The sequence below is a fragment of the Coccidioides posadasii genome, chromosome 3 (assembly GCF_018416015.2).
Source record: "Coccidioides posadasii str. Silveira chromosome 3, complete sequence".
Classification (NCBI taxonomy): domain Eukaryota; kingdom Fungi; phylum Ascomycota; class Eurotiomycetes; order Onygenales; family Onygenaceae; genus Coccidioides; species Coccidioides posadasii.
This window is the reverse complement of record NC_089409.1, coordinates 2760325-2786799: the sequence shown is the minus strand read 5'-3', so window position 1 is coordinate 2786799 and position 26475 is coordinate 2760325. Positions and strand designations below refer to the sequence as shown.

Genomic DNA, 26475 nt, shown 5'->3' with positions numbered 1-26475 from the left:
AAAATGCAATGCTGATAACTAACGCGTACAACGATATTGCCTGACATTGACCAGTTGATTACTGATGCTGATCTGCGTCGAAAGTATGATATTCCTCACGAAGACGTAGAAGCCTACGGACGACATCAATGGCGGACTCTGGGACCTGAAGTGTACGAGGATGCTCATACACTTCACGTTATAAGGGCGACGCGGATCAGCAGCGTCGAAAGTATGATATTCCTCATGAAGATGTAGAAGCCTACAGACGACATCAATGGCAGACTCTCGGGCCTATAGCCATGTCAGAACAACAAGAAAAAACAGATGAAGATGCACTTACATCACAACAAGTATGGGTTTAACACTCTAAGCAGTGGGCACAGGATTCTTTCTCAGCATCTCACACACAAGGTTCTTTCTTGTCTAGACAGTCTGTGAACATCAAATATATACAGATGGAACAAGGAAATACATCCTCCTCATTATTAGAGATGGGATCCTTAGTCAAAGATATGATAATGAGAACAAAAGCTAAAGAAAATGATGATGCTTGCATCAAGATGTGATAGAAGAAAAGAAGAAGAATGAGAGCAAAGAAGCCTCGTATTTATATCTGCACCACAACACCCTAAAGTAGTTAGATCTATAACTTGTTGGTAAACAACATGACAACAGACAACAGACAACATAGCAACCAAACAAGCTAACAAACAAAGAAATGATTAATGTTCTATAATGAAGGATGTCTACTGCAACTGGCAGCAATGTGCATGCAGGATGTCTATATAGACAAGCAGTAGAAATGCAGAAGCTTGCACATTCAAGAATCTACAATACTCCACCAATGACAGGGGAGCTACAACAATGATGTACAAAAAATCACTTCAGTGGCCCTATGTCTTGAAGTTCAAGGCCTCTGGGGGGAGGGGATAGTGTTACAAATGTAGGCCAAGGCCAACCAAGCATTGGATGATGTTGAATGTTCAGAGGAACTCATATGACCCCCAACTCTGAATGTATAAGGGTCACACAATTCACACAGATTATGGGAACCTCAGTGTTCAGTCTCCTAGTTAGAGGACCCCTATGTTCTACACACGACTCCCTCCCATCAGTTGTGGGCATCAGACCTACTTAGCTCTTTCGTACCCTATATCCTGGGAAAACCCATGTACCCTACGTCCGGTTCTCTAACATTTATTTTCCCTTCCACGGCCCCTGTGGAATCCTGGCGCCAACTTGCAACATCGCGAAATCCTTGATGGTTTTAGACGAGCACTTACCTACGACAGCAACAGCAACAGCAAACAACAACACTATGTTGGAGCCTTTCTACGATGGGCTTGGAGGTGAATTGTCTTTGCTAATGAAAGCTTTGACCATATTATTTTTTTCCATCTACTGCACTATCAGCCGCCCAAAGGTTGGTTATGGCCAGGTATGCCCATCCATCTACATTCTGGCGCGCGTGAAACCCAGAACGACAGTGAATGTGTCTACCTTCGCTTATCGGCCAGCTCTCCATACTACAAGACTTGCGACAGCCTAGGCCATCAAATTGCGAACCATGGATCTTCTGGGACCCGGTCTTCTCCACGGAAGAGGCAAGGAGCAACGAAGCCGAACGCCTGAAAGGCAGAGTCAAAAGGGTGCGGGATGAAATTGCAGCGAAACGAAACGATGACATGGTCATCTAGCGAGAGGGATAGTTTCTAAATAAATTTAATTGATTCACTTGTACGGAGTAAAGTTAAAACTATTCCATCCTAAGTGGAACCTCCCAAATCAATTAGGAAAATAGCCTTCATCATGCGAGAATGGTTCCAGCTCGGCAACACAAGTTCGCTATATCCACATTTTCTCAATCAGACCATCAAGTCGACATTTGGCTAGGCAAAGGCGTGACCCGCCTAGGTGATCAGGAAGACGCTTTTCAGAACACCCATAAATGGGAGCCCATCGTTGACTATACCCCATCTTTCAGGGAGGCGCGGGTCTCGGAGACTGGCCTGGTGGCACATGAACAATTCCGTCAAGGCAGCCAACTGCATAGGACACATGTATTCAAAGGTATCTAAAAGCAGAAAGTAAAATATTATTAGAAAGGCCTTCGAATAGAAGATATAGTCTTAAGAGGAAACCTTGTGTGGGAATCGCTGGACCTACCGAATCCTTGATAATACGATAAAAACGTATTGAGATCCCTGTCGACGGAGATTCGTTGACAACTACGGTGGCCACCAGCAGTATTGACTAGGTATAAGAAACTGCGGAAGTCGTCGGATTTCTTTTCGGGAGAATTCAATTTTCAAAAAAAATGGCAATGCAAGTGTGTGCATATATAACAAGTTAGATTCTTGAGCTCTAAGATGTATATGAAGGGGAGAGGGGCAGCTAACCGAATTCTTATGTCTGATGCAGCCTCAAGAAGCATAGCTGTGTGTTGTTTACAGTCTCTCCAGGCAAGATTGTATGATCAATAGGAATTTCCATTAGCTGTAACTACTTAAGAGTTGAACACCTATTGTACAGTATGTAACATGAAGCTCTGATCTTCTTCGCAGTTCCTTTCAGTAAGGAGTGCTACTGGGTTACATGGGAGGGCTTGTGTGATTTATGCAGAGGTCCCCATGCAGACTCAATTTCCCTCGTGGGTTGTTCATGGGGCAACATGAACAACCCAGGAGGGAAAGAGGGAAAAAAAAGGCTTGCTCACAATGCAACGAGCAAGCTGGGAACAGAAGGAAAACAACGAACTTGTTCATGGTGTCATGGACAAGTTAAGCAAAAAGAGAGAAGGTAAAGAAAAAAAAAAAAAAAAAAGGGGAGAGGGGGGGGGGGGGGGGGGGGGGGGAGAGAGAGAGAGAAGAGAAGAGCCAGAAGGAGTTTGTTCAAAGGGAACAAGATTGGGAGAGAAAAGGTAAGAAGAGGAGCTTGTTCACATGAGGAACAAGGTGAAGAGAGGAGGTGAGAAAGTGAGCAGTGAAGCTTGTTCAAACAGAACAAGTAAGGAAAGGTGAAGGGACAGGCAAAAAGCAGAGTCTGTTGACCCGAACGCAGAAAAAGAAAAAGAAGGATGAGGAGAGAAAGAAAAGAAGAGAAGAGAAGAGACGAGGCAGCGGGCAGAAAGGAGCTTTATATACCCCAATCCGGCGCTAGGCTCGAAGGGGAAGTGCCCCCAGATCACCCTTTCTTGCTGCTCGATTGGCAAGGCACGTGTGCGGCGCGATCGACCTCATCGCTGATAGTCGCTTCGAAGCGCGCTTCTGATCGTGCAACGACCGGGAGAGCGGGGCGCACCGGATGCGCACGACCCTGGGGCGAGTAGAGTCCGCTACTCTGATCTTTTGGATTCGAGCCGCAAGACAATAACGGCGCGTGAAGATCAGGGACGGCGCTCAGGGTCGCTATCACTCGCAATGTCCACGTTCATAGTAGAAGGCGTGGGTGGTGAGCAGATGACAAAGCGATGTCCGGTACTCAGCCAGCATAGTTAGCCAGAACGGATGTGTTACAACACAGCCAACATCCCATCCGTGAAAATAACATTGGCATTGCTTTCTGCTGCTTTAAAGGGGGGGGGGGGGGGGGGGGTCCGCAACAAACACAAGAGGCACCTTTGGCTTGTGGAAATATATCAAATCTGGGTCATTCCACACACACCCTGACCACTCTAATAAAGGGTTCTGCTGATGGGGCTTTACAACATAGATGCATCAAACCTTGGAAATCACATAGCACAACCCCTGGTTGATGATCAATAATGGATGACATAGGAAAAAAGAAATAAACCGCAGCTATATCTGTGGATATAGCACGCCCATCCGCCCCCTGAGGGGAAATCCATGGGGTGGCCGACCTCAGCGCATCGCTTTCGTGCTGATGGTTGACAGGCGTTGAAAGGACTGATGGCAAGAGAAGCAATGGCCGTTTGTGTGTGTGTGTCTGTCAAGGGTCCCTGTGTTGCACGCCAGCTTGGACCAGCCAGCTTGGAGTTTCGACAGGGATACGTGCCGATATCGATCTTGACCCCGCGGTATTAACGAAGTTGATTGAAATTCGTCCTAGAGCCAACCCCGTTTACGGAGTATATGCACCTGTTTTCACAATCATGCCGCCTCCCTTTCGCCTGAGAAGCGGTCTAGTGGAGTCAATGGTGCCGCCGGTTTTTCGCCCTCGAAAATCAAGGACGTGGCTGGCTTGCTCCGCCGATCCAGGGCATTCCTGTCAAACGGGTTTTCAATACGGTACAAGTCATATTCGTGTTAAGTGTCGGACATGATGTTGTATTTACAAAAGCAATACATAATGTTTTGTGAAATATTTGAGCTGTGATTGGTCAATCGGAATATCAACCGGAAAAATTTGTTTAGTTTTTTGGGTCTTTAATTCGGATTTTCTCGCCTTCACCGTCCCTTTCTTCTCCTCTCCTCTATTCACTCCTAGTCAAAACCAGCCGACCAGCCGCCCTAGCCTCACAATCAGTCCCAGCAGCTTCAAATTCACCTATATTCTCCATTTAATAGATTACTGATTCAGTGCTGAACAGCACTGTTGGTGCTTATGCGCGTGATACCCTCTGAATTCACTTCCCAGGTGAGATAGCACTTCCTTTGTCTTTAGGGGGCTCACTACTCCTTTGATGGCGAGCTTAATGGAGCATTCGTTGGCTAACACTTGCTCTTCACTCTAGGACTACATCTCGGGTATGACTGGATCTCTCCCGCCGCTCCCTCTCTCGGCATGTGCTAACCCAAACTAGATCATCTTTGGAAAGCCTCTGTGAACTGAGTCATCTTTCATCGAGCCACTTTTACATCCATATTTTTTCACAACAATCCTCACACAATCATGTTTTCAAAAGCTTTGAAATCATTTCCACCACGGGCCAATTGGGCCATGAAGCCCCAGGTCCTCCAGGCTCGATTCATGGCCTCAGTTGCAAAGGGCACCCCAAAGCCTAACAGTGCAGTTTTTGCTCCTGAACGTGCCACTTTCACGATCCGAGATGGTCCTGTATTCCACGGAAAGTCCTTTGGAGCGAAAAAGAACATCTCTGGCGAGGCCGTCTTTACCACCTCGCTGGTCGGCTACCCCGAATCTCTTAGTGACCCTTCTTACCGCGGTCAGATTCTCGTTTTCACACAGCCTCTGATCGGGAACTACGGTGTCCCGTCTGCGGAGAAGGATGAGAACGGCTTGCTGAAATATTTTGAATCCCCCAGCCTTCAGGCAGTTGGCGTTGTTGTCGCAGATGTCGCTGAAAAGTACAGTCATTGGACCGCCGTCGAGAGCTTGAGCGAATGGTGTATCAGAGAAGGCGTTCCTGCTATTTCCGGTGTCGACACCCGCGCCATTGTGACCTATCTTCGAGAGCAGGGTTCTTCTCTTGCTAAAATTTCCGTTGGCGAAGAGTATGATGCCGATCAGGACGAAGCATTTGTTGATCCGGAGCAGATCAACTTAGTCGCCAAAGTTAGCACCAAGGCTCCGTTCCATATCAACCCTGGAAACAGCAACGCACATGTCGCTGTCATTGATTGCGGAGTCAAGGAGAATATTCTTCGTAGCCTTGTCCACAGGGGTGCAAGTATCACCGTTTTCCCATATGACTTCCCGATCCAAAAAGTCGCACATCATTTCGATGGTGTTTTCATCTCCAACGGCCCTGGCGACCCAACCCACTGCCAGAAGACAGTCCACAATCTTCGCAAGTTGATGGAAGTGTCTCAGCTGCCAATCATGGGTATCTGTCTCGGTCATCAGCTCCTCGCACTTGCTGCTGGTGCTCGGACGATTAAGTTGAAGTACGGAAATCGGGCACACAACATCCCGGCTTTGGATCTGACCACTGGCCGCTGCCACATCACCAGCCAGAATCACGGCTACGCTGTTGACGCTTCCACCCTCCCTAGCGACTGGAAACCGTACTTTGTCAATCTTAACGATTCTAGCAACGAGGGTACGTTATTAAGTCCCGCTTTAAATTTAAGAAAAATAAGAGATTGTTCTAACGTTGAAATAGGCATGATCCACAAGACTCGTCCAATCTTTAGCACCCAGTTCCATCCTGAGGCGAAGGGAGGACCTCTGGATTCTTCTTATCTGTTTGATATCTATCTTGACAGCGTTCAGAAGTACAAGCAAAGCCAGTCTGCGTTCCAACCTGGACGGGATAGCCGCCCGAGCCCGCTCCTTGCTGATCTCTTGGGCAATGAACGTGTTGGCGTCCAAACCACCATTGGAACTCAGTCCACCCCTGAATCAGTTGTTCCAGTTCTCGAGACTCCTATTCCTCCCACGATGGCAGCTGCGGCTTAATGATTTTTTTTTTTCTTGAATTGGTGCTATGTTTCTTTTTTTTTTTGTGTTCTCATGATGAATGCGTTTTTTTTTTACAATTTTCGGGTGGAGTTGAAGTATTCCCACAGATGTTCGTTCGGTGCCTTATGATATCAAGTTAAGACAATACAAGAGAGATTTTAAATCAAGAACACATTCAAACGATCCTTTTCCAAAACTGTAATCATATGCACTTGTTCCCAAACAACTGTTATCACAAAACAGCGGGCTCCTTACCTCTTGCTTTCGACCAAGTGACGCCCGAGTCGTGAGTCCAGTCCCGCCAAGTGCGTTACATAATTCGATGATGTAAATTTTCGCTTCCGACTTGCCTAGCCCTTAGCGCGCTTGCGGCCTTAGTCAGCATCCCACAACACGGCCGGCTACAAAGCTTCTCTCCACTGCTCTCAACTTCTTCCTTCTTCCAACCATCCCCTCATCGACGAAGTGTAAGTTAGCATCCTGTTCCCTCAGCATGTGGCTTCATTGATTGTATCTAACCTGCTCTACTTCACAGTCTCTGATACTTTACGAAGATGAGAGCTAAGTGGAGAAAGAAGCGCGTTCGACGCTTGAAGCGTAAGAGAAGAAAGGTCCGGGCTAGAAGGTTAGTTTTTCTCAAATATCAATCACCATCACCTCGTCTAGAATGAGAGGCCTTATACTTACTGCTTCCTACAGCAAGTAAACCTCTTCACGGCTCTGTCTTAGTCGTTCCGTGACGAAGACCTCGAACGCTGAAAACAATGCCTGTTCTTCAATGACTATCGAGTCACGCGATGCATCCGTCATGGCTTTCTAGCATCCTTTTCTCTCAATCCCTCGCGGACTAAATCAACAAGAAAAAAAAAAGAAAGAATTACCCACGACGGTTTGGACTGCCTAAAGTTGCATTCTCGAAGAAGAAAATTTTTCTTTCGGTCGGATTCGGAGCGCCCCTTTCTAATTGTATTGACGACTCTTGCATCCTGTCATGAGCTCTACAACGTGCTACGAACGATCGGTAATATGACGATTCTCTTTGTGTGTTAACTATTCGAGGCTGCGGTTTTTGAGGGAAACAGGGGAAAGGAGTTTACTTCGAGACTTTTTATTATCATGGGAGACTAGTCAAAAAAAAAGGCGAAATATCCGAACTACGGGGCTGTACCTTGAAGAGTTTACTAATTGTCCTGCTGGATCTGGTGTCTTTCTGTGCGATGGCTTTTATGTATTTACAAAATAGCTTGCCGATAAGGGCGGATTGACCTCGGAATGAAAGTGGACAGTCTTCAAAAGCAAAACCAAAAACTCACTACGGAGTACTATTTCTTTGTATCGTTTGATATCAGTCCTTCAGTAAATCAAAAGAACCCTTCAGCAATCATTTAATTCTTGTTATTTCTCTTATTTTCGTTCTTGGTTTCGGTTGTGTTGAAAAAGGTCGGCAGTGGAGCACGACGCGGGAAATCTAATCTTCCGAAAAACTTCTCCAATTTCCAGCTCAAGCTGCAGCGGAATTGCGAGTCTGATAGAACTCCAATCCTGCGCAACTATAGCAGTTAATTCCTCATTATAGTATCTGAAAAAATGGGCTCCGGAACCCCCGAAAAGAAAAGAAAGCGCGCCTCAGAAAAACATGACCGGCCTAGCAAAAAACCGGCTATCGAGTCCGTCATGGCTCCTCTGAAGGTCAAGTTCATTGAGAACGACGCTGGACCGGTTCCAGTGATTGGTATGTCGAATATGTTTCCTTGCAGCTTAAACCAGAGATATCTTAAGGAAAGAAAGAAGAAGACTTGATGCTAAATGCCATTTCTAGCTTCTACGCCGGGAATTCGTCTCCCTGAGTCTCTTTCTCTCCAGGCCTACACCAAACCGCGTGCAAAGCGCGCTTCCACCACGGGTACTACCAATTCTGATGTCATTTCTTCCGAATTACTCCTGCATTCGTCTTTGCATCCGAAGCTGGATTTTACTGCGAGGGAAGGTGTGGATCAACTGGATTCGTTGTGGAATCATTATGTGGCCATCTACGATCCCAAACGAAATGCGTTGCAATTGGTTGAGGCCAGAAAAGTCACTGTGAGAAGCTCTCTGCGCGAGGCGGTTCCTGACGAAGAAGAGGAATCTGATGAAGAAGTCGTAAGTCTTTTCTTTTTTTTTTTTTTTTTTTTCAAGTTTCCTATCCACCTCTCATCTCCAGACCAGGATCGCTAACAGGGGAAATCTTTTCCGCTCTAGAAAACCGCATTCTCCAAACGATCTGCCCTGGCAGAAGCCTTTGGCACCAAGCAATCCCGCAAGGCCATACAATCGATCGCCGAAAATGCCCTACTCTCCAACGCGCCGGGCGGAGCGCCCAACGCCGCAGAATCCGCCTTGCTCTCCTCGATGCCAAAGGACGAAATATCCACCGTCCCCGCCGAAAAGACAGCTCAGCAAGAAATCCAAGCCGCCAAACCGCTTCCACAACCGAACCTGTCCGCACAGCATCCATCAGACGTATACTCTCTCGACTCTTTAATCCCCGGCGGCCTCTCGACACTGCACTCCATGCCAATCCGCGACTGGCAGAACTCACTCGCGAAATCCGAAGCAATCTTCACCAGATCCCGCTTCGTCTCCCGCCGCGTCGAGGCAGTGGGCAAATCCGGCGACAAAACGCAGCTACAACTCCTCCGATTCATCCTCCTCCTTATCGAATTCGCCGGCAGCCTCAAGCCCACCCGCGGCGCCGACAAGGCTAGCCCCGGCAGCAAGAAGCTCCCTCTCCGCGAAGACCTGCGCCGCAAGCTCTCCGAGGCGACCAATCCGAAGAACAGCACGGCGCCGCAGTTCGTCACGGATTCGCTGATCGATTCGCTGCGCAGGAAGTTCGTGCCCCAGGGTGCGATCTTGGCGCGGAACGATATCACCTTCCTGTTCACCACGATCTGTGCTCTGACCCTGCACATCCCGCCGGCGTCGGGGGCGCCGCATGCACCGAATGAGTTGGCCACTGATCCTGCGGATCTGCGCGATGATTTGAGTCTGGAGAACCAGACTGCGTTGCAGTATTTTAAGGAATTGGGCTGTCGGATCGACAAGCCACGGGAGAGTGAATATGCGAAATGGGGTATTAAGAAAGGAAAGACGGAGGCTGCAATGAAGCGAATTGCGAGACTGAGGATACCGGTGGAGTTTCCCAAAGTGAGCCGTGGTGGCAGAAGGTGAAATCACGATGGGGATAGCATATTTTTGTGAGAGCGAGATTTAGGATTTACAGCCTGGATGTATGGAGTATACGCACCCAACTTAAGAGCTTGTCTTTACTGTGTTAACTATATCGATGAGTACCCAAAGAAAGAGTAAAACGTATATCAAAAGATCGAATAATGTTTATTTGGCCCTATCAAAGAGCACTTGTGCATTATTTACATTAGTTATTCCAAAAAGGATGCCTTCAAAATCTCCAAGACAATGAGAATTTTGGAGGGCCATATGTGTAGAATTCCCAGGTGGATTAAATCCACGTTGTGAACAATAAAACAAAGGCGCGTGAATACAAGCCAAAGGGAAAAATAGGCCAATACTTCACAGGGAGAAGCTGCAAAAATAAAAGATATCTGATATTTGACCGGATTTGTGGAATATGTGGGTAAATTGTCACATCTGAAATTGTGTAAAGGAATGTATAGATGAAACCCAAGCTATTACCCGTCCGCCAAATCAAAGTCAAAGAACAGTTGAATTCCCGAAATTCTCTTTAGGCAGTCACCTTCACGGCTGGAGCTACAGGGGTGGACATACCAACCGGCTCAGCCAACTCGTTGAGCATACGCTGCTTATCGATAGTCTCGGCCTGAAGCTCTCGCCGCAAAGCAGCTTCGACGTCCTCGCCCTGGGCGAGACCAAGCTGCTCATCAGTCCACATGGGTTGATTTTTGGCGTCCTTTACGGCAGCTTCGTCCCCAACGCCCAAAAATCCACCAACTTTCTTCCAATCGCTAGTCTTGCGAATACCCAAGCGTTCCCAGACTTGCTTGAGTGAAGCGACAAGATGGTCCCGGAGAGGTTTGATGTGGCCTGGAGTAGGCGTGACTCTCAGCCTCTCTTCGCCACGAGGGACGGTGGGGTAATTGATAGCTTGGACGTAGATGCCATAATCCTCCAAGAGCATGTCAGAGGCGCGCTTGGCAACTTCGGCATCACCGACGAGGATAGGGATAATGTGAGAGGGATTAGGTATGACAGGAATATCACTTGCGTTGAGTTCAGCTTTGACGGCGCGGGTATGGAGCTGCTGGAGGGTGCGGTCGCGACCATATCCAGCTTGGTACTTGATCGAGGTAGCTGCACCAGCCATCGTGGCAGGAGGGAGAGACGTTGTGAAGATGAAACCGGGAGCGAGGGAGCGGATTGTATCGACAAACCGGGCCGATCCTGCGATATAACCACCAACGCAACCATACGCTTTACCAAGAGTACCGGTAATGATATCAATTCGGTCCATTACGGTACCCTTGATGTTCTCAGGGGCGGAAGCATGCACATCGTAGTCCAAGTGCTCAGCGACACCAGCACCGTGCGGCCCATACATGCCCACGGCGTGAACCTCGTCGAGGAAAGTGATCGCACCGTACTTCTCGGCGAGGTCACAGATTTCTTCGATAGGAGCAATCGACCCACACATACTGTAGACAGACTCGAAAGCAATGATCTTCGGTGTAGACGGAGGCAAAGAAGCCAGCTTGTTCTCCAGATCCTGAAGATCATTGTGTTTGAACACCATCTTCTTAGCTCCAGAATGGCGAATGCCCTGGATCATCGAGGCATGGTTCAGGCTGTCAGAAAGGATTACACAGTCCGGTAACTTGGATCCCAGGGTGGCCAAAGTAGCATCATTGGCGACATAGCAAGAGGTGAACACCAAGGCAGACTCTTTCCTGTGGAGTCTCGCAAGGGTGTCCTCCAGAGCAACGGCGTGCTGGTTATGGCCGGAAATATTTCTCGTTCCGCCGGCACCGGCACCATAGTTGTCCAGCGTCTCATGCATGGTGCGAAGAACGTACGGGTTGCGCCCCATGCCAAGGTAGTCGTTGGCACACCAGACAGTGACTCTATCCCCAGAAGTTGCCATGTGGGCCTTGGGGAACTCACGGGCAAGCCGATTGATATTGTTGAAGTAGCGATAAGTCTTGTCCTTGTGCTTCTTCTCAAGCTCAGCCGCATAAAACGCTTCGTAGTCGAACTTCCCAGCCGGTGGAACCGCCGGCTTGGGGCCAGGACAGACAGTGTCACGTTTCAAAGCATCAGAGGGCTTGTTGCTCAAGAGAACAGGAGGCACTGCAAACACCCATACATAGTCAGCAGTTGGAAAAAAAAAAAAAAAAAAAAAAAAAAAAAGGCTCTCACCTCGCTGTGCCTTCTTATTCACCTCATCTCTAACGTTGGCATGCCTCACTGCGCTGGTATGCATTGCCCTCTTCCCATGAACAGAGACCCTCATGGCGGCGCCGAGTCCCTTGATGGGGCATCCGGCAGCCATCCTCGAGCTCTGCACGGCCAGGGCCTTGCTCATGATGGGACATCGCTTGGCAATGACCTGGAGATTGGAGATGGTGCCACCCCCGGGGCTGGAGGCATGAGGACGGGTGCTGGTGGACAGCGAGCGCAGGGTAGACGGGGACGTCTTGCTCAGGAATGGACACAGGGACCGAGACTGCTGCAGGAGGGCCTCCATGGTTTGAAGCGTAGAACGGTATGAATTGGGGGGGTCGGTCGTGAGCGACAAGACTTGGACAGAAAAAAAGCCCTACTCTGGCTTAATACTCCTTTCCTTTTTTTTTTTTTTAATGTACTTTTTTGCGTGGAAAGACAAATTGAAGAGGGAGGGAAAAGGGAAAATAAAAAAAAGGAGAGCGAAGAAGACCAAGCTGGGATGGAAATAAATGGATGACGCCGGAATAACCTGCAGGGGCCGTTTTTGCTCCCTGGCAGCCAGGATTTTGCCAGCCGGAGAGATTTTGCAGGCGCAGTTATAAATAAGCACGCGCTGATTGGTCAGCTCTGCCTGGCAAAGGTAAAACCCATTGCCTATTCGGGTAAAGCGCTAAACCCCCACAGTCAGATCCCGATCACGTGCAAGCCGATGTACCACGCGGGGGAAAAACCGCGGAAGAGTACATCCGAGATCGCCCTTTCCCCAAAGTCGGCGTTTTCCATGGGGCTTGCCTGCCGAAAGTAGAAACAAGCCTAGCCACCGGATCTTCTTTCCCACTGCGGCAATTTCTGGTCCGTTCCTTGGGGGAAGTCGCCGAATACGGCAGGCACCTGAGGGTCGCAAGTTTGCCAGTAGAGATGCCGATACGGGAAGGTACTGTTACTGCATGGAGTATGTACTCTGTACATGTGACTACTATATAAACACTCAAAGAGTATATACAAGAAATCATCCCGATCAGTTTGCATATCACCCTTTTTTTTTTTTCCTCCTGTCCTGATGCACATGTTGTATCTCTATTGTTACATGCTATGGTTTTATTATTCAAGCAGAAAAGAAAAAGCGAACAAGGGAAAAAAGAAAAAAAATGCATATAGTCGAACCTGCACAATGCGTCACCCCAACAGCACCAAAAAAAAAATAAAATGACACGGACGGCAGTGCGGAAATAACAGTCCAAAGGACAGATGCAACCATGCAGCCACTACTCCGTATCCCACCCAACTCATCCACTTCTCTCTCTTTTTTTTTTTTTTTTTTTTTTTTTTTTATATATATATATTTTTTGGTGTTGATATGAAAATGAGAACTCAAAAGGAATAAATAGGACAAAAACATAATTAGCCGAGAAGCAACTCTGAACAATCAATGTGCCTAAATACCCATGAAATATGTATGAATGGATTGTATTCCGGAAGGGGCCCCTTCTCTCCAACTCCAGGTCAAGGGGAAAAGGAAAACTTGTCGAAAAGAAAAAAGGTATCGATCACGCCTCAATCGACCTCGCCGTCCACCAGCCTCAGTCTCTCTTTCATCGTCTTGGCTTTCTTCGAACGGCCTACACCACCACCGCCGCGGCCGCGACGACCTTTGACTCCCGGTACGCCAGACACATCTCCGGATACGGGAGTCGCCGCGCCAGAAGGTTTGGTGCTATTATCTTCAAAGTGTCCCTCCCCTGCACATCTGTCGTCAGCAACTGGCTCCGTATCATACTCATAAAAAAAGTAGACAAAAACCAAAAAAAGGTACATACCTTCATGATACATATCATCCAACGTAATATCTCTCTTCCTCTTCCCCGCAGCCTTCCTCCCTTTCTTCGTACCAAGCTCTTCTCCTTTCTCAAGCGCCTCTTTCTCCTTCTGCTCCAGTATCTCGGCCTGCTCATCGTCCGCCAGCCACATAGCAATGTCCTTCGTCCGGTTCTCGCGGCTACGAGCGTTGAAGTCCACTCCGCCGGCGGCTCCACCGGAGATAACGACGCGCTGCACTTCTTCCTTCTGCAACGCCCGTTTACGTATGCGTTCTTCGATGGTGCCTCGGGTGATGAGACGGTAGACAGTGACTTGCTTCGTCTGACCCAGACGATGCGCTCGATCCATGGCCTGCGAATCAATCGTCGGATTCCAATCGGAGTCGTAGAAGATGACGGTATCAGCCGCCGTCAGATTGATACCAAGACCACCGGCACGCGTCGACAGCAGGAATACAAAGATCTCCGGACGCTGCTGGAAGTCGGAGACGGTGTCACGACGATCCTCCAACTTGGTGCTCCCATCAAGCCGGCAATACTTGTAGTTGCGATACGTGAGGTACTCTTCCATCAGGTCAATCATGCGGGTCATCTGGAAATATAACAGTACACGGTGTCCTCCATTCTTGAGTTCACGCAGGAGCTCGTCCAACTTGGCGAGTTTTCCAGAATCGGTGACGAAGCGTCTCATGGACGGCACAGTGATATTCGTGTACCGTCCCTTCATCGAGCCAGGTTGCGGGAGCAACGGGCGCAAAGAGTACGGCGCCGGATCTAACTTGTTGGATAGAATCTCTTCCTCCATAGTCTTGGTTGGAGCCGCGAAAAGCGCATGGCGAACAGCGGTATTGAAGAAAGTTGCCCGTGCCTCTGCAATTGCAGCTTGTCCCGAACAGGAGATTGTAATCGGGGGTGCAGAAGCACCAGGCTTAGCGCAGGGCTCGATAGTGCGGATGCCGCCCCTTTCAGCGACATTGCTGGCAACATTGAGCAGTTCACGCATATAGCCAGTGGCAGTGATATCCGCCAATGCTCGCCGGTCGTTACGCTCAACGATATTGAAAAGCGAGTGGACGTGAACCGAATTGATATTGACGCCATCCTCGACATCATAGGCGACATCCAACAACGAAAGACGGTTCGAATAATCGCGCCTTCTCACCGCGCGTTCGAAGACACCCTTGTGCGACACTTCGTACGCCTCGCCAACCGACGTGTCCGCAAAGCGCAGCCAGGAGAAGGCGTCGTTATGACTCATGCTCTCCCGGATATTTTCAGGAGTCCAGATATTCATCAAGTGAGAAAGATACCTTCCTTCGAAACCAGCCTTGTTATTCCCGGGCCCAGCAACATCCAAGCGACCCTCCGGGCTACAGAGCAGACGTGGCAGGTCGTACTCAACCAGGTTACGAGTAGAATATCCAACATCAACAAACGGACCCTCGCGGACGAAGGACGCAGTTTCCGCGAAGTAGCACACAGAGAACGGGGACGTCGTCTCAGCACGCTCAAACAGGTCAGGATGGTTGCATACCTTCCTGAACTGCATCACCAAGTTCATCAAAGTGGTGCTATCCGTGTCATCGCCAATAGCGGCCTTCTCAATGAGGTCCATGATGCTAACTCGGTTTCGCAAATTCGTATAATACGCCCGCTGGCGATAGGTAAGGTCACAGAACACATCTTTTTCGACCTTATCACCGAGTTCCTTCTGCACGTGCTTCTTGATACGACGAAGCATGAACGGCTTCAAAATCATATGCAACCGCTTAAGTTGATCCTCATTGAGCTTCGTGTTACTCTGGGCATGGCTCTCAATATCCTTGGAGAACCATTCACTGAATTCGTCGTGAGAATCAAACAGGGTCGGCATGATGAAGTGAAGTAACGCCCAGAGTTCCTGCATGTTGTTCTGGATCGGGGTACCAGTGAGGAGAAGTCTGTTTCTGCAGTGCATTCCGAGAAGGCTCTTCCATCGCGAGCTCTGAGAAGACTTGATGGCCTGGGCTTCGTCCAGAATCATATATTGCCATTTGATCTTCTGGAAGTACTGAGCATCGCCAACGACCAATTGGTAAGACGTCACAAGGACATGGAATTCCGACTGCTTGCGGTATGTGATGTTTCTGCGATCCCAGAACTTTCGTAAAACTTTCCGATCCTTTGCTGATCCCCAGTACGGTAACACCTTCAGGTCAGGTACGAATTTTACGATTTCCTGTTGCCAATTGTGCAAGGTCGAAGAGGGTGCAACGACGAGGAATGGACCCCAGATATCGTGGACTTCAGCGAGGTAAGCCATCACTGAAATTGACTGCACGGTCTTCCCGAGACCCATTTCATCGGCAAGGATACCATTAATGCCCTGTTCGTAAAGATTGACTAGCCAGTTAAGTCCCTTGAGCTGATACTCCTTCAGCTGGCAGGTCAACATCTTTGGCTGGGACACTTCCACATCACCGAGACTGGTAGGATTCTGGAAATTCATCTCTCCCTCATCGAAATCGGCCATCTTATTTTCTTCGCCGTTGAAAGCTCTGGCACGATCTTGGGCTTCCTGCACAGCGCTTTGAGCATTGGCCATAGCGGCCTGCCTCAGAGCCGTCTCGTCTTCCGCGTCAAAGTCAAGATCATCGAAGCTGGTGACTTTCGCGCCACCGTCTGGGAGAGGGACTAAACTATCAGGGACCTTTCCTTCCCCGTTTCCTTCGATAGCAGCAGTAGTGGTGGCATCTCCACTGTCTTGCGCTTTATCCGTCTTGATCTTTCGGCCAATAAAGTGAGAGTACAGTTCGGTCTGGGAGATAAGGAAGTTGAGCTTGCGTCGTTGTCTGTTCGCTTCGCGATCCGCCTCCGCTTTCTTGGCCAACTCGAGCTCTTGTCGCTGGGCCAAGCGGCGCATATCACGTTCTTCGCGCTCGTTTCGCCTCCAGAAGGTCATCATCTCGCGCATAGTTCGTTTCGCCCTCGCCTGAGTGTCCTTCATGCTCCTGTTTGTCTTTTCCTGCCATTTCCGAGCCTGTTTAGCGGCCAGTTGCGCGGTCTTTCGTAGGTTCTCCTGGCGAGTGCTGAGAGATACAACCTTGATCCGGTAAACTTTTGGGATATCCTTTCTGGCAATATCTCGCCAGAGCTGTTCGTAAAACTGGTTGTAACCCTTAGAGTCGTATGGAGTAGCAGGGACGGGACTGGGTTCTTTGGAACGTGCAGCTTTCGATTCCTTTTTCAAGGATGTCTTGCGGGGATCTTCCTTTGGCGCCAGAGGAATCAGGTCTTCGTTCTCCATAGCAGCGTAAGCCGCCTCTGCGGCGTCCTTCTCAGCCTGTTTCTTCTCCTTTGACTTTCTGGGTCTGGAAGAAGTACCCTTGGCGGCCCTTTTCTTTGGAGGAGGAGGGGATTTTGTGCGAATATGAAATGAACTTGTGGTGCCACCTTCAAGATTTGGAGCGAGGGGGTTGACTTCGGAGATCTCCTGAGAGGCCTCACCGCGTTCCAGCGCAAGCGTGGTATCTTTGATCTTTTTCTTTGACCTGGCAATTTCCTTCGCCAGCTTCTGCTTTTCTGCCTCATCCTCGATCTTATTGGCCTTCTTCTGCGCTGCGTTCAATTTCTCCATCTCATGGCGGACAGTATTCTCGCGCCGTCGTTTCCTCTGCATGTCCTTCTTCCTCTCTTTCTCTTCTTGTATTTCTTTCTGTTGCACCTCCATTTGCACTTCAGCTTCGTGGATGCGGTTGAATCGCTCGATCCCTTGAAGTGCTTGCTTTTCAAACATTTTTGCAAGTTTCCCCAGAAATTCAGTTCGGCGGCGCTATATATAGAGGGAGAGGAGAAGAATGTCAGTCACCCCATAGATCTATCAACTGAAAAGGGGGTGGGGGTTGGGTTCGGGGTGGAGGAGAGACCTACCTTACGCTTTCGTCCTTCGATAGCATCTAATTCTCGAGCCCGTTTCCTACTTTTCGCCATGTATCGCTCCCATTCCTGTTCGAAACCAGGTGCCTCGACGTCGCTATTATCCAGTGCATCAATTTGCTCCAGCGCCCTGGCGATATTTTCTCTAGAAACTTTATCGACCTCTTCCTCGTCAACCAGCTTTCGCGATTTTGAGAGTGGAGATGGCATCGCAGCTAGGGGTGATTTTGCGGGCGTGAAGCCGTTCATCGCCGGGCGATGAGGCATCTCGGTGTAAGCAGTTTCGTAATGGCTGCTTCCGCGACGCTTCTCCGGCTCGGACAACGGCTCCTTGTCGACTTTCGGGGTAGGCGCGATGGGAGGCAGAGTGCTGGATTTATACGTTTGGGGCGGTGGTGACGACCTGCGGGGAGGCGGTTCGTCTGCTGGCCCGGAGAGGATGTTGGCGAAGGACATTGGGTTTGAGCGTGCGGATTTCTGAAAATTGCATAAAAACAGTAAGCAACGACCCCCAAAAGTTCATACAATGGAAGGGACAGACGCGTACCGATTCCTTCGGAGAAGCGGGCCTCGCCGGAGTCTGGGATACGGGGCCGGTGCGATCAGACCTCACATCGTAGGGCTCCGATTCGCGCTTCGGTGACTGTGAAAATGAATCGGGGATGTTTGAAGGATGGGAATGGGAGCCAGACGCGTGGCTGTAGGACGGCGGAGGCGAATGAGAGGTGGCCGACATCAGAGATCCGCCAAACGGCCTGGGCAGGGTGTACCCTGACGTCGCTGAGCCGGAATGGCCGTGGTATGGCGGGGAGCCGTCCGCGTTGACGACTGTCCCGTTCAACGGGGGTAGGGTCGTATTCATCGGAGATGGAGGACGAGCGAAGTGCGGACTCCGGGAGAGGGAGGATGGAGGCGCGAAGCTTGGCGGAGTACGGGGAGGATGCTGATAGGGATCATTGCCGGAATAGGGCTGCCGATCCCTCGTTGAGGGAGAGTAGGATGGGTAGCGAGGCTGCTGTGTGGGGGAGTGCATGCCATACGGCGGAACTCCCGCCATCGCGACGCGTTCACGACTATGTTCAACAAAAGAGGGTGTCTCGTCACTTTCGGTCCGATTTGCTTCCCCCACCCCCAAGAAAAGTGATTCTCAGGCGTTATGCTGTATTAACACTATCAATATTGCTGTCCTGCAAGGGCTTTCAAGCAGCTGCCATTAACGTAGTGAAATATATAGGGGAATGGCAGCCAGGTGGAGAGAGAAGAGTAGAGAGACCGCAAAAGGGTTTCCTGCGATACAGGTCCATATATTAGCAGCAGGAAAAAAGCAGGCTGGCGGTGGATGTGGTTTAGAGGTGGCACGGCGAGCGAAGGGTGAAGGACTGAAGCAAAAGTTGGGAAAGGGAATTGAAGGGCAAATCAGGAGTGATGTGGCCACTGTGCTCTGGGCTGGAGTTCGGCACTGGGTGGGAAAAAAGGGTTTCTCACAGTTTCTACCGCTTCCCTAGTTTGCTTTTCACAAAACAAAAAAAAAAGAGCTCCACAGCGAAAACAGGTTGGATGAAGAGAGAGTAGAAACCCTCACAGGTGAACCACCATGCCTGGCTGAGGAGAGGGTACAGGCCACGAACCAAGCTGAGTAAGGAGGAAGAGCTGGTCTGGGACTACAATTGTGAGATGGGGAGATGGCAGAGATGGTCGCAGGCGTGGTGCAGATGGAGATGGGGTGGTTGTGGATGGAAGGAGGATGGAATCATGGCCAGATGGTGATGATGATGATGAGGTGTGGTTGTTGCTGGGCCTCATACTTTAGTTTTTATTTTTATGTTTTTGCGCTCCTTTGCTTGGGGGGTTTTGTTCGTTCCCTTTTTTTTTTTTTTTTTTTTCCCTTGCGCTTCTGCTTGTTCCTCCCTCTGCTGCAACTTCGCCTTTTTCCCGCTCAACCAAAAGCGACCCCGTGAAAGTTCTGGTTCCAGCGTAACGGTGGAGTCCGGCGCAGGGAAAACCGCGTAACTCTGTAACTTTCAACACGCGCCCTTTTCTGGCCTCCAGGGCTGCCATGACGGTATTCTGTTACAGCACCTGATCGCCGTCTGCCGGCTGCAGCCAATCAACGTGCGCCCTGCTGCTTGCGCTGACCATGCATGCTCCGGGTGCACTAGTAATCTACTGTATGGCCCTGACAGCAGCTGTGCGAAGCTAAACGTGCCAGCAAACCCCAGACAAAATAAATTACAAGGCGATCTTTAAATAAATTACATCCCTCCAGCCAATCAGGCTCGCCACCCCTTCGATTACCTCATCGCCCAGCCTGTCGAGCTTCCAACGCCGGCTTCAGATGCGCTTCGTTGGAGGGAGAAAAACTTTGTAATTCACGGATGCGCAACGGGGGCGGGCCATTCCTCCACAGCGAGAGTGCGAGAGCCACGACGCATGCAAATGGACGCCAGCCCGACAGAAGGGTGTGCTCTCTGCCTGTCCCCGTATTTCCCATCCACAGCCGATCAATGGAACTGAGAGAAAAGGGGTTGAGATGCGCTGGCGAATTTCCGTCGCACGTCAAAAGATGCATGTATAACTAGCTATGGGACGGAGGAGCTGAGCTACTCACTCAGCGACAAATCCCCTCCCATCATGTACTGTACATATATATGTTGTATATAAATAAAACACCCTATCAAGAGCATGGCAGAGAAAAATTGAATTTTTCAAGAGGCTGTGGTCCCGGCATTGATTTATTTATTCGCCAGCTGTTCGAATCTTGAACATCCAGCCTGCATCTCCCAAGACCGGCAGGATATACGACACCAGAGCCCCAATTCCATGGAGGGGACACCGTTGCGTTCGGGCATGGGAAGGACTGCCAATTGACAGTTCCTTGTCCCAACAACCCCACAGATCGAGCTCGCGTTCCCGTGTAGGCCGGCGGCAGGTCTCGCCATTGTGGACATTTATTTCCCTTCTCGCATGGCCCGGGCGTTCCAGAGAGAGAGGCCCATACATACGGCGTGGGAGAGCACATCGATCCATTTTCCGTCCAACGCTGGCTCGTCTCTTATCCGAAACATCCATGTGACCTAGACATTCACCTCAACCAAACCGTGTAATCGCTAAGTATGTAGGGGCTCCGTAGCTGAGGCCATGAAGTCATCACGCCCACGACGGGACTAGGCCGAATGGGGTCTTCTCCCCGCCACCGCCTCAACAAACGCACGGCCATCCGCCGCCGAAAGAAATATCCCCCAGCCGTCGCTCCAGAGCTGTCAGGAATTAAAAAAAAAAAAAAAAAAAAAAAAAAAAAAAAAAAAAAAAAAAAAAAAAAGGAATATAAAAAAAGAAAAAGGAAAAAAGGAAAAAGGAAAGGGGGAAGGAAAGGAACAAAAAAGCTAGTTAAGATGCGTGGAAAAAGAAAATTCTCGTCACGTCTACTTCCATACGTCTCCCCATCCGCTTATAAATAAATTAACCAACTCTGGATTCTGGACGAGACCTTTCCATCGTTTGATCCCACCGGGAGCTGCTCTCTTCCGTACCCAAGCTCCTTCAGCCATAACAGCTTTGGGATAAGGGGGGGGGGGGGGGGGGAAGAGGGAGCAGAAAGACAAATCTGCTGATGCTTTAAGGCGAACTCTGATGTAATGCGCAAAGGAAGAGAGCGGGACCGAAGCTTCCAACATCCTGTCCCGGGCCCATACGATCAAAAAGCCATCAGCACCTACAGAGTACTGGGTATTTCTTTTCCAGTGTTCTGCCACTGCTAAGACTGCTACCCCGCATCATCGCCACAGCGTTTTCGTCCGGTGGTTCCATCCCGGCAGCTCAAGTCCATGTCTCCGTCATGGGTTCCAACATCTCGCAAAATGAGACAATTCTGAGTCCTTTCGTCCTATCTCAGCCACTTCTGCTGTGAGGAGAGCTTCTTTTTTGAAGCTCCCCGCCGTGGGATATTTTGACAGGCATACCTCGCCCCGTGTAAAGGGTCTACTGCCGGGTGCGTGCCCTCGGATGCGTTCGTGCGTTCCCTTCCAGGCCGGATTAAACTGCAATGGCACTTTCGCCATTGAGGATGTGCCGCTGGAGTATAAAATAACAGGCGGTCCCCGAGGGATCGTTGACATCATACTCTCTTCTTTCATCTCAATTTGCATCCTATGCAAAAACAGGAGTCTCAATTTCCCATATTCCGTTATATAAAGGACACCCAGATAAATCTGACAAATCAATCCATCCAACTCACTGAACAGCCATGGCTACCTCAATCCCAGATCTCCCCAAGGAACAATGGGCGCAGCTCTGTCCTAAAGTGGGCGGCCCCCTTGAATACAAGAAGATCCCCGTCCCAAAACCGGGGCCAAACCAGGCCCTGGTCAATATCAAGTACTCAGGCGTCTGCCATACCGACCTCCACGCCATGCAAGGCGACTGGCCCCTTCCGGTCAAGATGCGCCTGGTCGGAGGCCACGAAGGGGCCGGTGTCGTCGTCGCCAAGGGCGAACTGGTCAAAGACGTCGAGCTGGGCGACCATGTCGGAGTCAAATGGATCAACGGATCGTGCCTGGCGTGTGATTTCTGCGAGAACAGTGACGAGCCGCTCTGTGCAAACGCCGCGCTCTCGGGATACACCGTCGATGGCACGTTCCAGCAATACTGTCTTGCCCAGGCTGCCCATTTGACCCCTATTCCTAAATCTGTGTCCCTAGAAGAGGTGGCGCCCATTTTGTGCGCCGGTATCACGGTGTACAAGGGCTTGAAAGAATCAGAGGCTCGTCCTGGACAAGCTGTTGCAATTGTTGGCGCTGGTGGTGGTCTTGGTACTATAGCCATTCAGTATGCCCAGGCCATGGGTTTGAGAGTCATTGCCATCGATGGCGGTGATGAGAAGAGAATGGCTTGTGAGAAGCTAGGATGCGAGGTATGTGTTTTCTTTCTCCTTTTCTTTTTCTTTTCTTTTCTTTTTTTTTTTTTTTTTTCCGGGTCCTTGCGGGTTACCTTCCCCTATTATCATCAACGTATCGCAATCTAAACCCTTTCCCAAATAGAAATACATCGACTACACCAAGACAAAGGACCTCGTCAGCGATGTCAAAGCCGCGTCGCCGGACGGCCTGGGCCCGCACGCAGTCCTCCTCGTCGCCGTGTCTGAAGTCCCATTCCAGCAAGCGGCCAGCTACGTCCGATCACGCGGCACCGTCGTAGCCATCGGCCTCCCGGCGCACGCATTCTTGAAAGCCCCCGTCTTCGAGACAGTGGTCAAAATGATCACGATCAAGGGCAGCTACGTTGGCAACCGACGTGATGGCAAAGAGGCAGTTGATTTCTTCTCCAGGGGCAAGATCAAGTTCCCGTACAAAGTTGTACCACTTGAAGAGCTGCCGCAGGTGTATGATTTGATGCGTAAGTACCGACAAAAGAGATAAAATACCATCGTACCCTCTATTTTATACGGCGTATATTCGGCTAACGGATTTATTCCTGTAAATTAGGCCAAGGAAAGGTCACCGGTCGTTACGTGCTCAAGATGCCGGAGTAAATTTGTGATGTTGGTAGTTGTATATATTCTGTATATTGTATGTAAGTCATGTGTGATGAACGATACCTAGAGTGGGGTGAGTGTCTTGTTGGCGCATCTTGAGTTTCATTAGAACAATCTCCAATACGATATGTTGTACTGGATATTCAAATCTCAAGTCAGTAAACAATCCGTCGAGCCATGTGAAAGCGATGCTGTCAGTGCTGCGATCTGCTTCTTCTAAAGAACCATTGTTGGATGCGTAGTTATGTACAACTTCAATTTATGAATTCAGGATTCAAAATGCCATAAATAGAAAGTGACTACAGTAACCTGATTCTAGGGAGAAAAGAAAAACTATAAAGCAAATTCCTGCAAAACAGTTCGATACATAGGGTATGTGGCCCTGGTCTAACAGCATTACATGAATCAAACCATGAAATTACATATTCCGCCGTCTCCATCAAGATAAATGTAAAACAACCTAAAAATAGAAAAGTAAAGAAGAGGCAGCGGACCTAAAAAAGCCTCCAAGTGGAATATACAAAACATGTTCACGCCGCTCCAGGCCCCTTGTGCCCAGATCCTTGATCAAGCAGCAACTTCGGTTTGATATACTCCTCATCTAGCTGCTTGAACCACTCTGCATGGTCCCTGGATCCCGCACCGGACAGTAGATCTCGAAACGCACTTGTGGCACCGGAGAAAATAGGCCGTCCTTGTTGACTTTGCGCTTGTCCCGCTGTCACCGCCGGTGCCGGTGACGATGAAGAAGCGGCCTGGCCTGATACTGGGCTCGGGTCGTGGGGAGCGCGAGTTGACAAGCGCGAAGGCGTGCGCGAAGCTCTGTGCGAAGGAGCCGCCGGGGGGAGATGATCGTCATCAGATATGGAATCAAGTTCCAAATCGAAGTCCTCCAGATCCGGGTCTGTGTCCGCTAGGGCCTTCGATGCTGCTCGAGACGTGGCGCGATTCCTGCTGTGCATCGCTGCTTCATCTGCACTGCTACCGCTCGCGCTGCCATTTTGGCTGACGCTGCGACTTCCAAGCAGAGCCTGTGATGAGGCTGCATCGCGGGAACGTGGGTTGCGGTCTCGCTGGTTGTACCCTGCGGGCTTCCTTGAGGCGAGATTGCCCCTTCCTTCTCCTGGTTGGGGTGAAGGACCGCCATGTCTGCTAGTCGCGTAACTTTCGCCTGCGTGAGGACTCGAATCAAGGCCATTTGTTATGTGCACAGAGTCCAGTGGGATTGTGAAGTCGCTACGGCGTGTGGTATGGCCGATTCCGGTCCCGGATCTCTTGTAGTACGTACCTCCGTCGGTCATCTCGATATCGAATTCGTCATCTGAGTCAACTCCCTCCGCCACTCCAGTGCGGATGTCAAGGATCTCCAACATTCGCGCAGTGGTACCGCCAAATATTATCACAGTCAACACAACGACAACAAGGACTGTAGCTCTTAATGCCGGAGCATTGGTGCCCTCTAAGCCAGCAGCCAACGCCACACCGACTGCACCACGTAAGCCAGCCCAATACAGCATGGCTTGGTAAGAAAAGGGAAGTTCGTCGGCAACGTCCTTGCCACGCCGTCTCGCCCGATATCGAATAAACCAGTTAATCGCCTTGGATAGCGGGAAAACTGACATGTATCTCGCGACGCAAATACCAACCACTGTCACCAGGATAAACAGAGGCTTGAACTGCAAATTCTCCTCAGTGAACAGGTCTAAGCCAAGGTAGATAAAAATGAAGTTCTCCGAAAGCTGAGCTAGGATCTGGAAAATGAATTTGGTCGTGAGCTGGGTCCTTCGGGACATATTGTAATATGCGTAGTGCTTGAGCGTAATGCCGCAGAATAGGAGGGACACGATTCCTGCATGCTATTAGTCTTTCCTTACGAAGCATTAATGGAAGTAAAACGTATACCTGACATATGAACCCCATTTGAGAAGAAATAACTTGCGTACGCAACGAGCACGATCAGGCAGCTCTCAATTTTTGGTTCGCGGCGTACATGAGTGTACTTTAGGCCCAGCGCGGTTACAACTCCAACGACGACCCCGATGAGTAAACTGCCAAAGAACACGAGCAAAAATATGCCGATAGCCTCAAATAAGCTGAGTACAGTCAACGACCCGGCTGTACTGCCCGGTTTGTATCTCTGTGCGGTTTCGAAGAGGACAATAGCGATAGCGTCGTTCAAGATAGATTCTCCAAATATCACGGTGTAAAGCTTCGGTTCAACCTTGTAGACGTTGAAAATCGCTAAAATAGTCACCGGATCCGTCGCTGAAAGGGTGGCGCCCACCGATATTGCCTCGACAAACGAGATGTTGAGGCCATCCAGGGGAATTCGCGTCCACAGATATAAAATCAATCCCAGTACTAACGCCGAAATAAATGTCCCCGCAAACGCGAAGGTGAGGATGGCCCCTATGTTTCTAAAGAAATTGGCCTAAATCCATACCGGATCAGTAGGGTCCTCTTCGAAAATAGCCGCGTACCCCAAGCCTAGGCAGAAGACACCGAAAAAGCGCTGCTGTTGAGTGACTGACCTGATGCAACTCGTATCCCGACGCCAATATAATCGGAGGAAGGAGAAGGTTGAAGAAAAACTGATAATTGAAGCTGACAGATTTTTGAATCAATGTCCCAGGGCTCACTCGAATAATCAGCCCAACGACCATGCCTGTCCGGCTCCGCCAACAAGTCAGTAAAGAATTCGAGAAAGCCAACGGCGTGAGTATCACCACGGAGAAGACCGCACGCACCAGAAAATATCGACAGGACCGTCTCATGTACAGCCTGAACACGCTTCTGCTTCAGCATATAGCTTGTGAACAGCGCCGCGATCAACAGCAGGATGAGTATAAACAGCGCCCAAGAGGTCCAAAACTCTTGCTCTCCGGCTTCGGGAGATTCTGCAAGGCGTCTAGGTCAGTAAATCCGAATAAGCCTAGTAGATATTCGCAGGGCCGCAATCGAACCATCGGGGTCGGTTTCTTCCTCCATTCTCTTGCCTGTTGACAACGACGCTTGATTAGTGTTGAGCTTTTGCAGTACAACAAAACGAAACTTCAGACGAGAAGGGAAGATGGGATTTGACCGAAGGGGCAGGAAAAGCCGATATACATACGGAGAGATCCCCACGCTAGATCTTGTAAGACGGATGCCATCATGGCGGGTTGGCAGGATGGCGCGGTGCGGATGATATGGGACAAGCACAAATGGCGAGTCGGTTTGGGCAGAAGACTGCGCTCATAATACCAGAGTGTAGACCGGGGTTAAAACAAGGAGTAACGACTCGTTTTGCTACCACAATGCGACCGTGCTCACCTGTACGAATCATCACAGGAGCCCTGGGGAGGATCTCCGCGTCCGTGACGATGATGGCCAGAGCCCACCGCCCCGTGTCACGTGGTCATTATCTTGGGCCCGATCCCGTTCGTTGGCCGTTTGGGGGGATAAACGCGGGTAACACAGCATAAGCGACGTTGACAGGGAGAGTAG

The 26475-nt window shown here is 49.8% G+C and overlaps 10 protein-coding genes across 10 annotated transcripts; 4 read left to right on the top strand and 6 right to left on the bottom strand.

The window, feature by feature from the left end:
- Positions 1-1243: 1243 nt before the first annotated feature.
- D8B26_005857 (uncharacterized protein) lies at positions 1244-1679 on the top strand (the record flags this gene model as incomplete). Its single annotated transcript, XM_066125018.1, has 2 exons — positions 1244-1420; positions 1500-1679. The coding sequence occupies 2 exons, from the start codon at positions 1244-1246 to the stop codon at positions 1677-1679; spliced, it is 357 nt and encodes a 118-aa protein (XP_065981099.1).
- A 3070-nt stretch (positions 1680-4749) lies between these two features.
- CPA1 (Multifunctional pyrimidine synthesis protein CAD) lies at positions 4750-6479 on the top strand. Its single transcript, XM_003069392.2, has 2 exons — positions 4750-5944; positions 6008-6479. Exons 1-2 carry the CDS (start codon positions 4834-4836, stop codon positions 6301-6303), a joined length of 1407 nt encoding a protein of 468 aa, XP_003069438.2. The 5' UTR covers positions 4750-4833; the 3' UTR covers positions 6304-6479.
- Positions 6480-6830: 351 nt separating this feature from the next.
- Positions 6831-7116, bottom strand: D8B26_005855 (uncharacterized protein; the record flags this gene model as incomplete). Its single annotated transcript, XM_066125017.1, has 2 exons — positions 6831-6924; positions 7004-7116. The coding sequence occupies 2 exons, from the start codon at positions 7114-7116 to the stop codon at positions 6831-6833; spliced, it is 207 nt and encodes a 68-aa protein (XP_065981098.1).
- A 777-nt stretch (positions 7117-7893) lies between these two features.
- On the top strand, positions 7894-9644 carry RPA49 (DNA-directed RNA polymerase I subunit rpa49; the record flags this gene model as incomplete). The annotated part of the gene is made up of 3 exons (XM_003069390.2): positions 7894-8038; positions 8126-8448; positions 8548-9644. 3 exons carry the CDS (start codon positions 7894-7896, stop codon positions 9517-9519), a joined length of 1440 nt encoding a protein of 479 aa, XP_003069436.2. The 3' UTR covers positions 9520-9644.
- A 283-nt stretch (positions 9645-9927) lies between these two features.
- Positions 9928-12191, bottom strand: HEM1 (mitochondrial 5-aminolevulinate synthase). The gene is made up of 2 exons (XM_003069389.2): positions 11701-12191; positions 9928-11631 (listed from the first exon to the last, which is right to left on the bottom strand). The coding sequence occupies exons 1-2, from the start codon at positions 12026-12028 to the stop codon at positions 10052-10054; spliced, it is 1908 nt and encodes a 635-aa protein (XP_003069435.2). The 5' UTR covers positions 12029-12191; the 3' UTR covers positions 9928-10051.
- Positions 12192-12694: 503 nt separating this feature from the next.
- INO80 (Putative DNA helicase ino80) lies at positions 12695-19395 on the bottom strand. Its single transcript, XM_066125016.1, has 5 exons — positions 18945-19395; positions 18007-18746; positions 17454-17936; positions 13545-17355; positions 12695-13466 (listed from the first exon to the last, which is right to left on the bottom strand). The coding sequence occupies exons 2-5, from the start codon at positions 18514-18516 to the stop codon at positions 13282-13284; spliced, it is 4989 nt and encodes a 1662-aa protein (XP_065981097.1). The 5' UTR covers positions 18517-18746; positions 18945-19395; the 3' UTR covers positions 12695-13281.
- Positions 19396-20195: 800 nt separating this feature from the next.
- On the bottom strand, positions 20196-20528 carry D8B26_005851 (uncharacterized protein; the record flags this gene model as incomplete). The annotated part of the gene is made up of 1 exon (XM_066125015.1): positions 20196-20528. One exon carries the CDS (start codon positions 20526-20528, stop codon positions 20196-20198), a length of 333 nt encoding a protein of 110 aa, XP_065981096.1.
- Positions 20529-20623: 95 nt separating this feature from the next.
- Positions 20624-21007, bottom strand: D8B26_005850 (uncharacterized protein; the record flags this gene model as incomplete). The annotated part of the gene is made up of 2 exons (XM_066125014.1): positions 20624-20716; positions 20894-21007. 2 exons carry the CDS (start codon positions 21005-21007, stop codon positions 20624-20626), a joined length of 207 nt encoding a protein of 68 aa, XP_065981095.1.
- Positions 21008-21424: 417 nt separating this feature from the next.
- ADH1 (Alcohol dehydrogenase) lies at positions 21425-23165 on the top strand. Its single transcript, XM_003069387.2, has 3 exons — positions 21425-22368; positions 22496-22850; positions 22940-23165. The coding sequence occupies exons 1-3, from the start codon at positions 21703-21705 to the stop codon at positions 22984-22986; spliced, it is 1068 nt and encodes a 355-aa protein (XP_003069433.2). The 5' UTR covers positions 21425-21702; the 3' UTR covers positions 22987-23165.
- Positions 23166-23335: 170 nt separating this feature from the next.
- On the bottom strand, positions 23336-26364 carry NHX1 (monovalent cation:H+ antiporter, CPA1 (nhx1)). The gene is made up of 6 exons (XM_003069386.2): positions 26102-26364; positions 25953-25985; positions 25737-25886; positions 25521-25654; positions 24892-25420; positions 23336-24838 (listed from the first exon to the last, which is right to left on the bottom strand). Exons 1-6 carry the CDS (start codon positions 26142-26144, stop codon positions 23520-23522), a joined length of 2208 nt encoding a protein of 735 aa, XP_003069432.2. The 5' UTR covers positions 26145-26364; the 3' UTR covers positions 23336-23519.
- Between the last annotated feature and the right edge of the window lie 111 nt (positions 26365-26475).

Excerpts from the sequence above, each read along its gene's own strand:
- CPA1 (XM_003069392.2), top strand. The coding sequence starts at position 4,834 with ATGTTTTCAAAAGCTTTGAAATCATTTCCACCACGGGCCAATTGGGCC. Across the intron at positions 5,945-6,007 it reads TAACGATTCTAGCAACGAGG|GCATGATCCACAAGACTCGT; the intron begins GTACGTTATTAA and ends ACGTTGAAATAG.
- HEM1 (XM_003069389.2), bottom strand. The coding sequence starts at position 12,028 with ATGGAGGCCCTCCTGCAGCAGTCTCGGTCCCTGTGTCCATTCCTGAGC. Across the intron at positions 11,632-11,700 it reads GAATAAGAAGGCACAGCGAG|TGCCTCCTGTTCTCTTGAGC; the intron begins GTGAGAGCCTTT and ends GGGTGTTTGCAG.
- INO80 (XM_066125016.1), bottom strand. The coding sequence starts at position 18,516 with ATGGCGGGAGTTCCGCCGTATGGCATGCACTCCCCCACACAGCAGCCT. Across the intron at positions 17,356-17,453 it reads TCGAAGGACGAAAGCGTAAG|CGCCGCCGAACTGAATTTCT; the intron begins GTAGGTCTCTCC and ends CTCTATATATAG. Across the intron at positions 13,467-13,544 it reads GGATGATATGTATCATGAAG|GGGAGGGACACTTTGAAGAT; the intron begins GTATGTACCTTT and ends ACAGATGTGCAG.
- ADH1 (XM_003069387.2), top strand. The coding sequence starts at position 21,703 with ATGGCTACCTCAATCCCAGATCTCCCCAAGGAACAATGGGCGCAGCTC. Across the intron at positions 22,369-22,495 it reads GTGAGAAGCTAGGATGCGAG|AAATACATCGACTACACCAA; the intron begins GTATGTGTTTTC and ends TTTCCCAAATAG. Across the intron at positions 22,851-22,939 it reads GCAGGTGTATGATTTGATGC|GCCAAGGAAAGGTCACCGGT; the intron begins GTAAGTACCGAC and ends CCTGTAAATTAG.
- NHX1 (XM_003069386.2), bottom strand. The coding sequence starts at position 26,144 with ATGATGGCATCCGTCTTACAAGATCTAGCGTGGGGATCTCTCC. Across the intron at positions 25,887-25,952 it reads GGAAGAAACCGACCCCGATG|AATCTCCCGAAGCCGGAGAG; the intron begins GTTCGATTGCGG and ends GACGCCTTGCAG. Across the intron at positions 25,655-25,736 it reads GGTCCTGTCGATATTTTCTG|GCATGGTCGTTGGGCTGATT; the intron begins GTGCGTGCGGTC and ends GGAGCCGGACAG.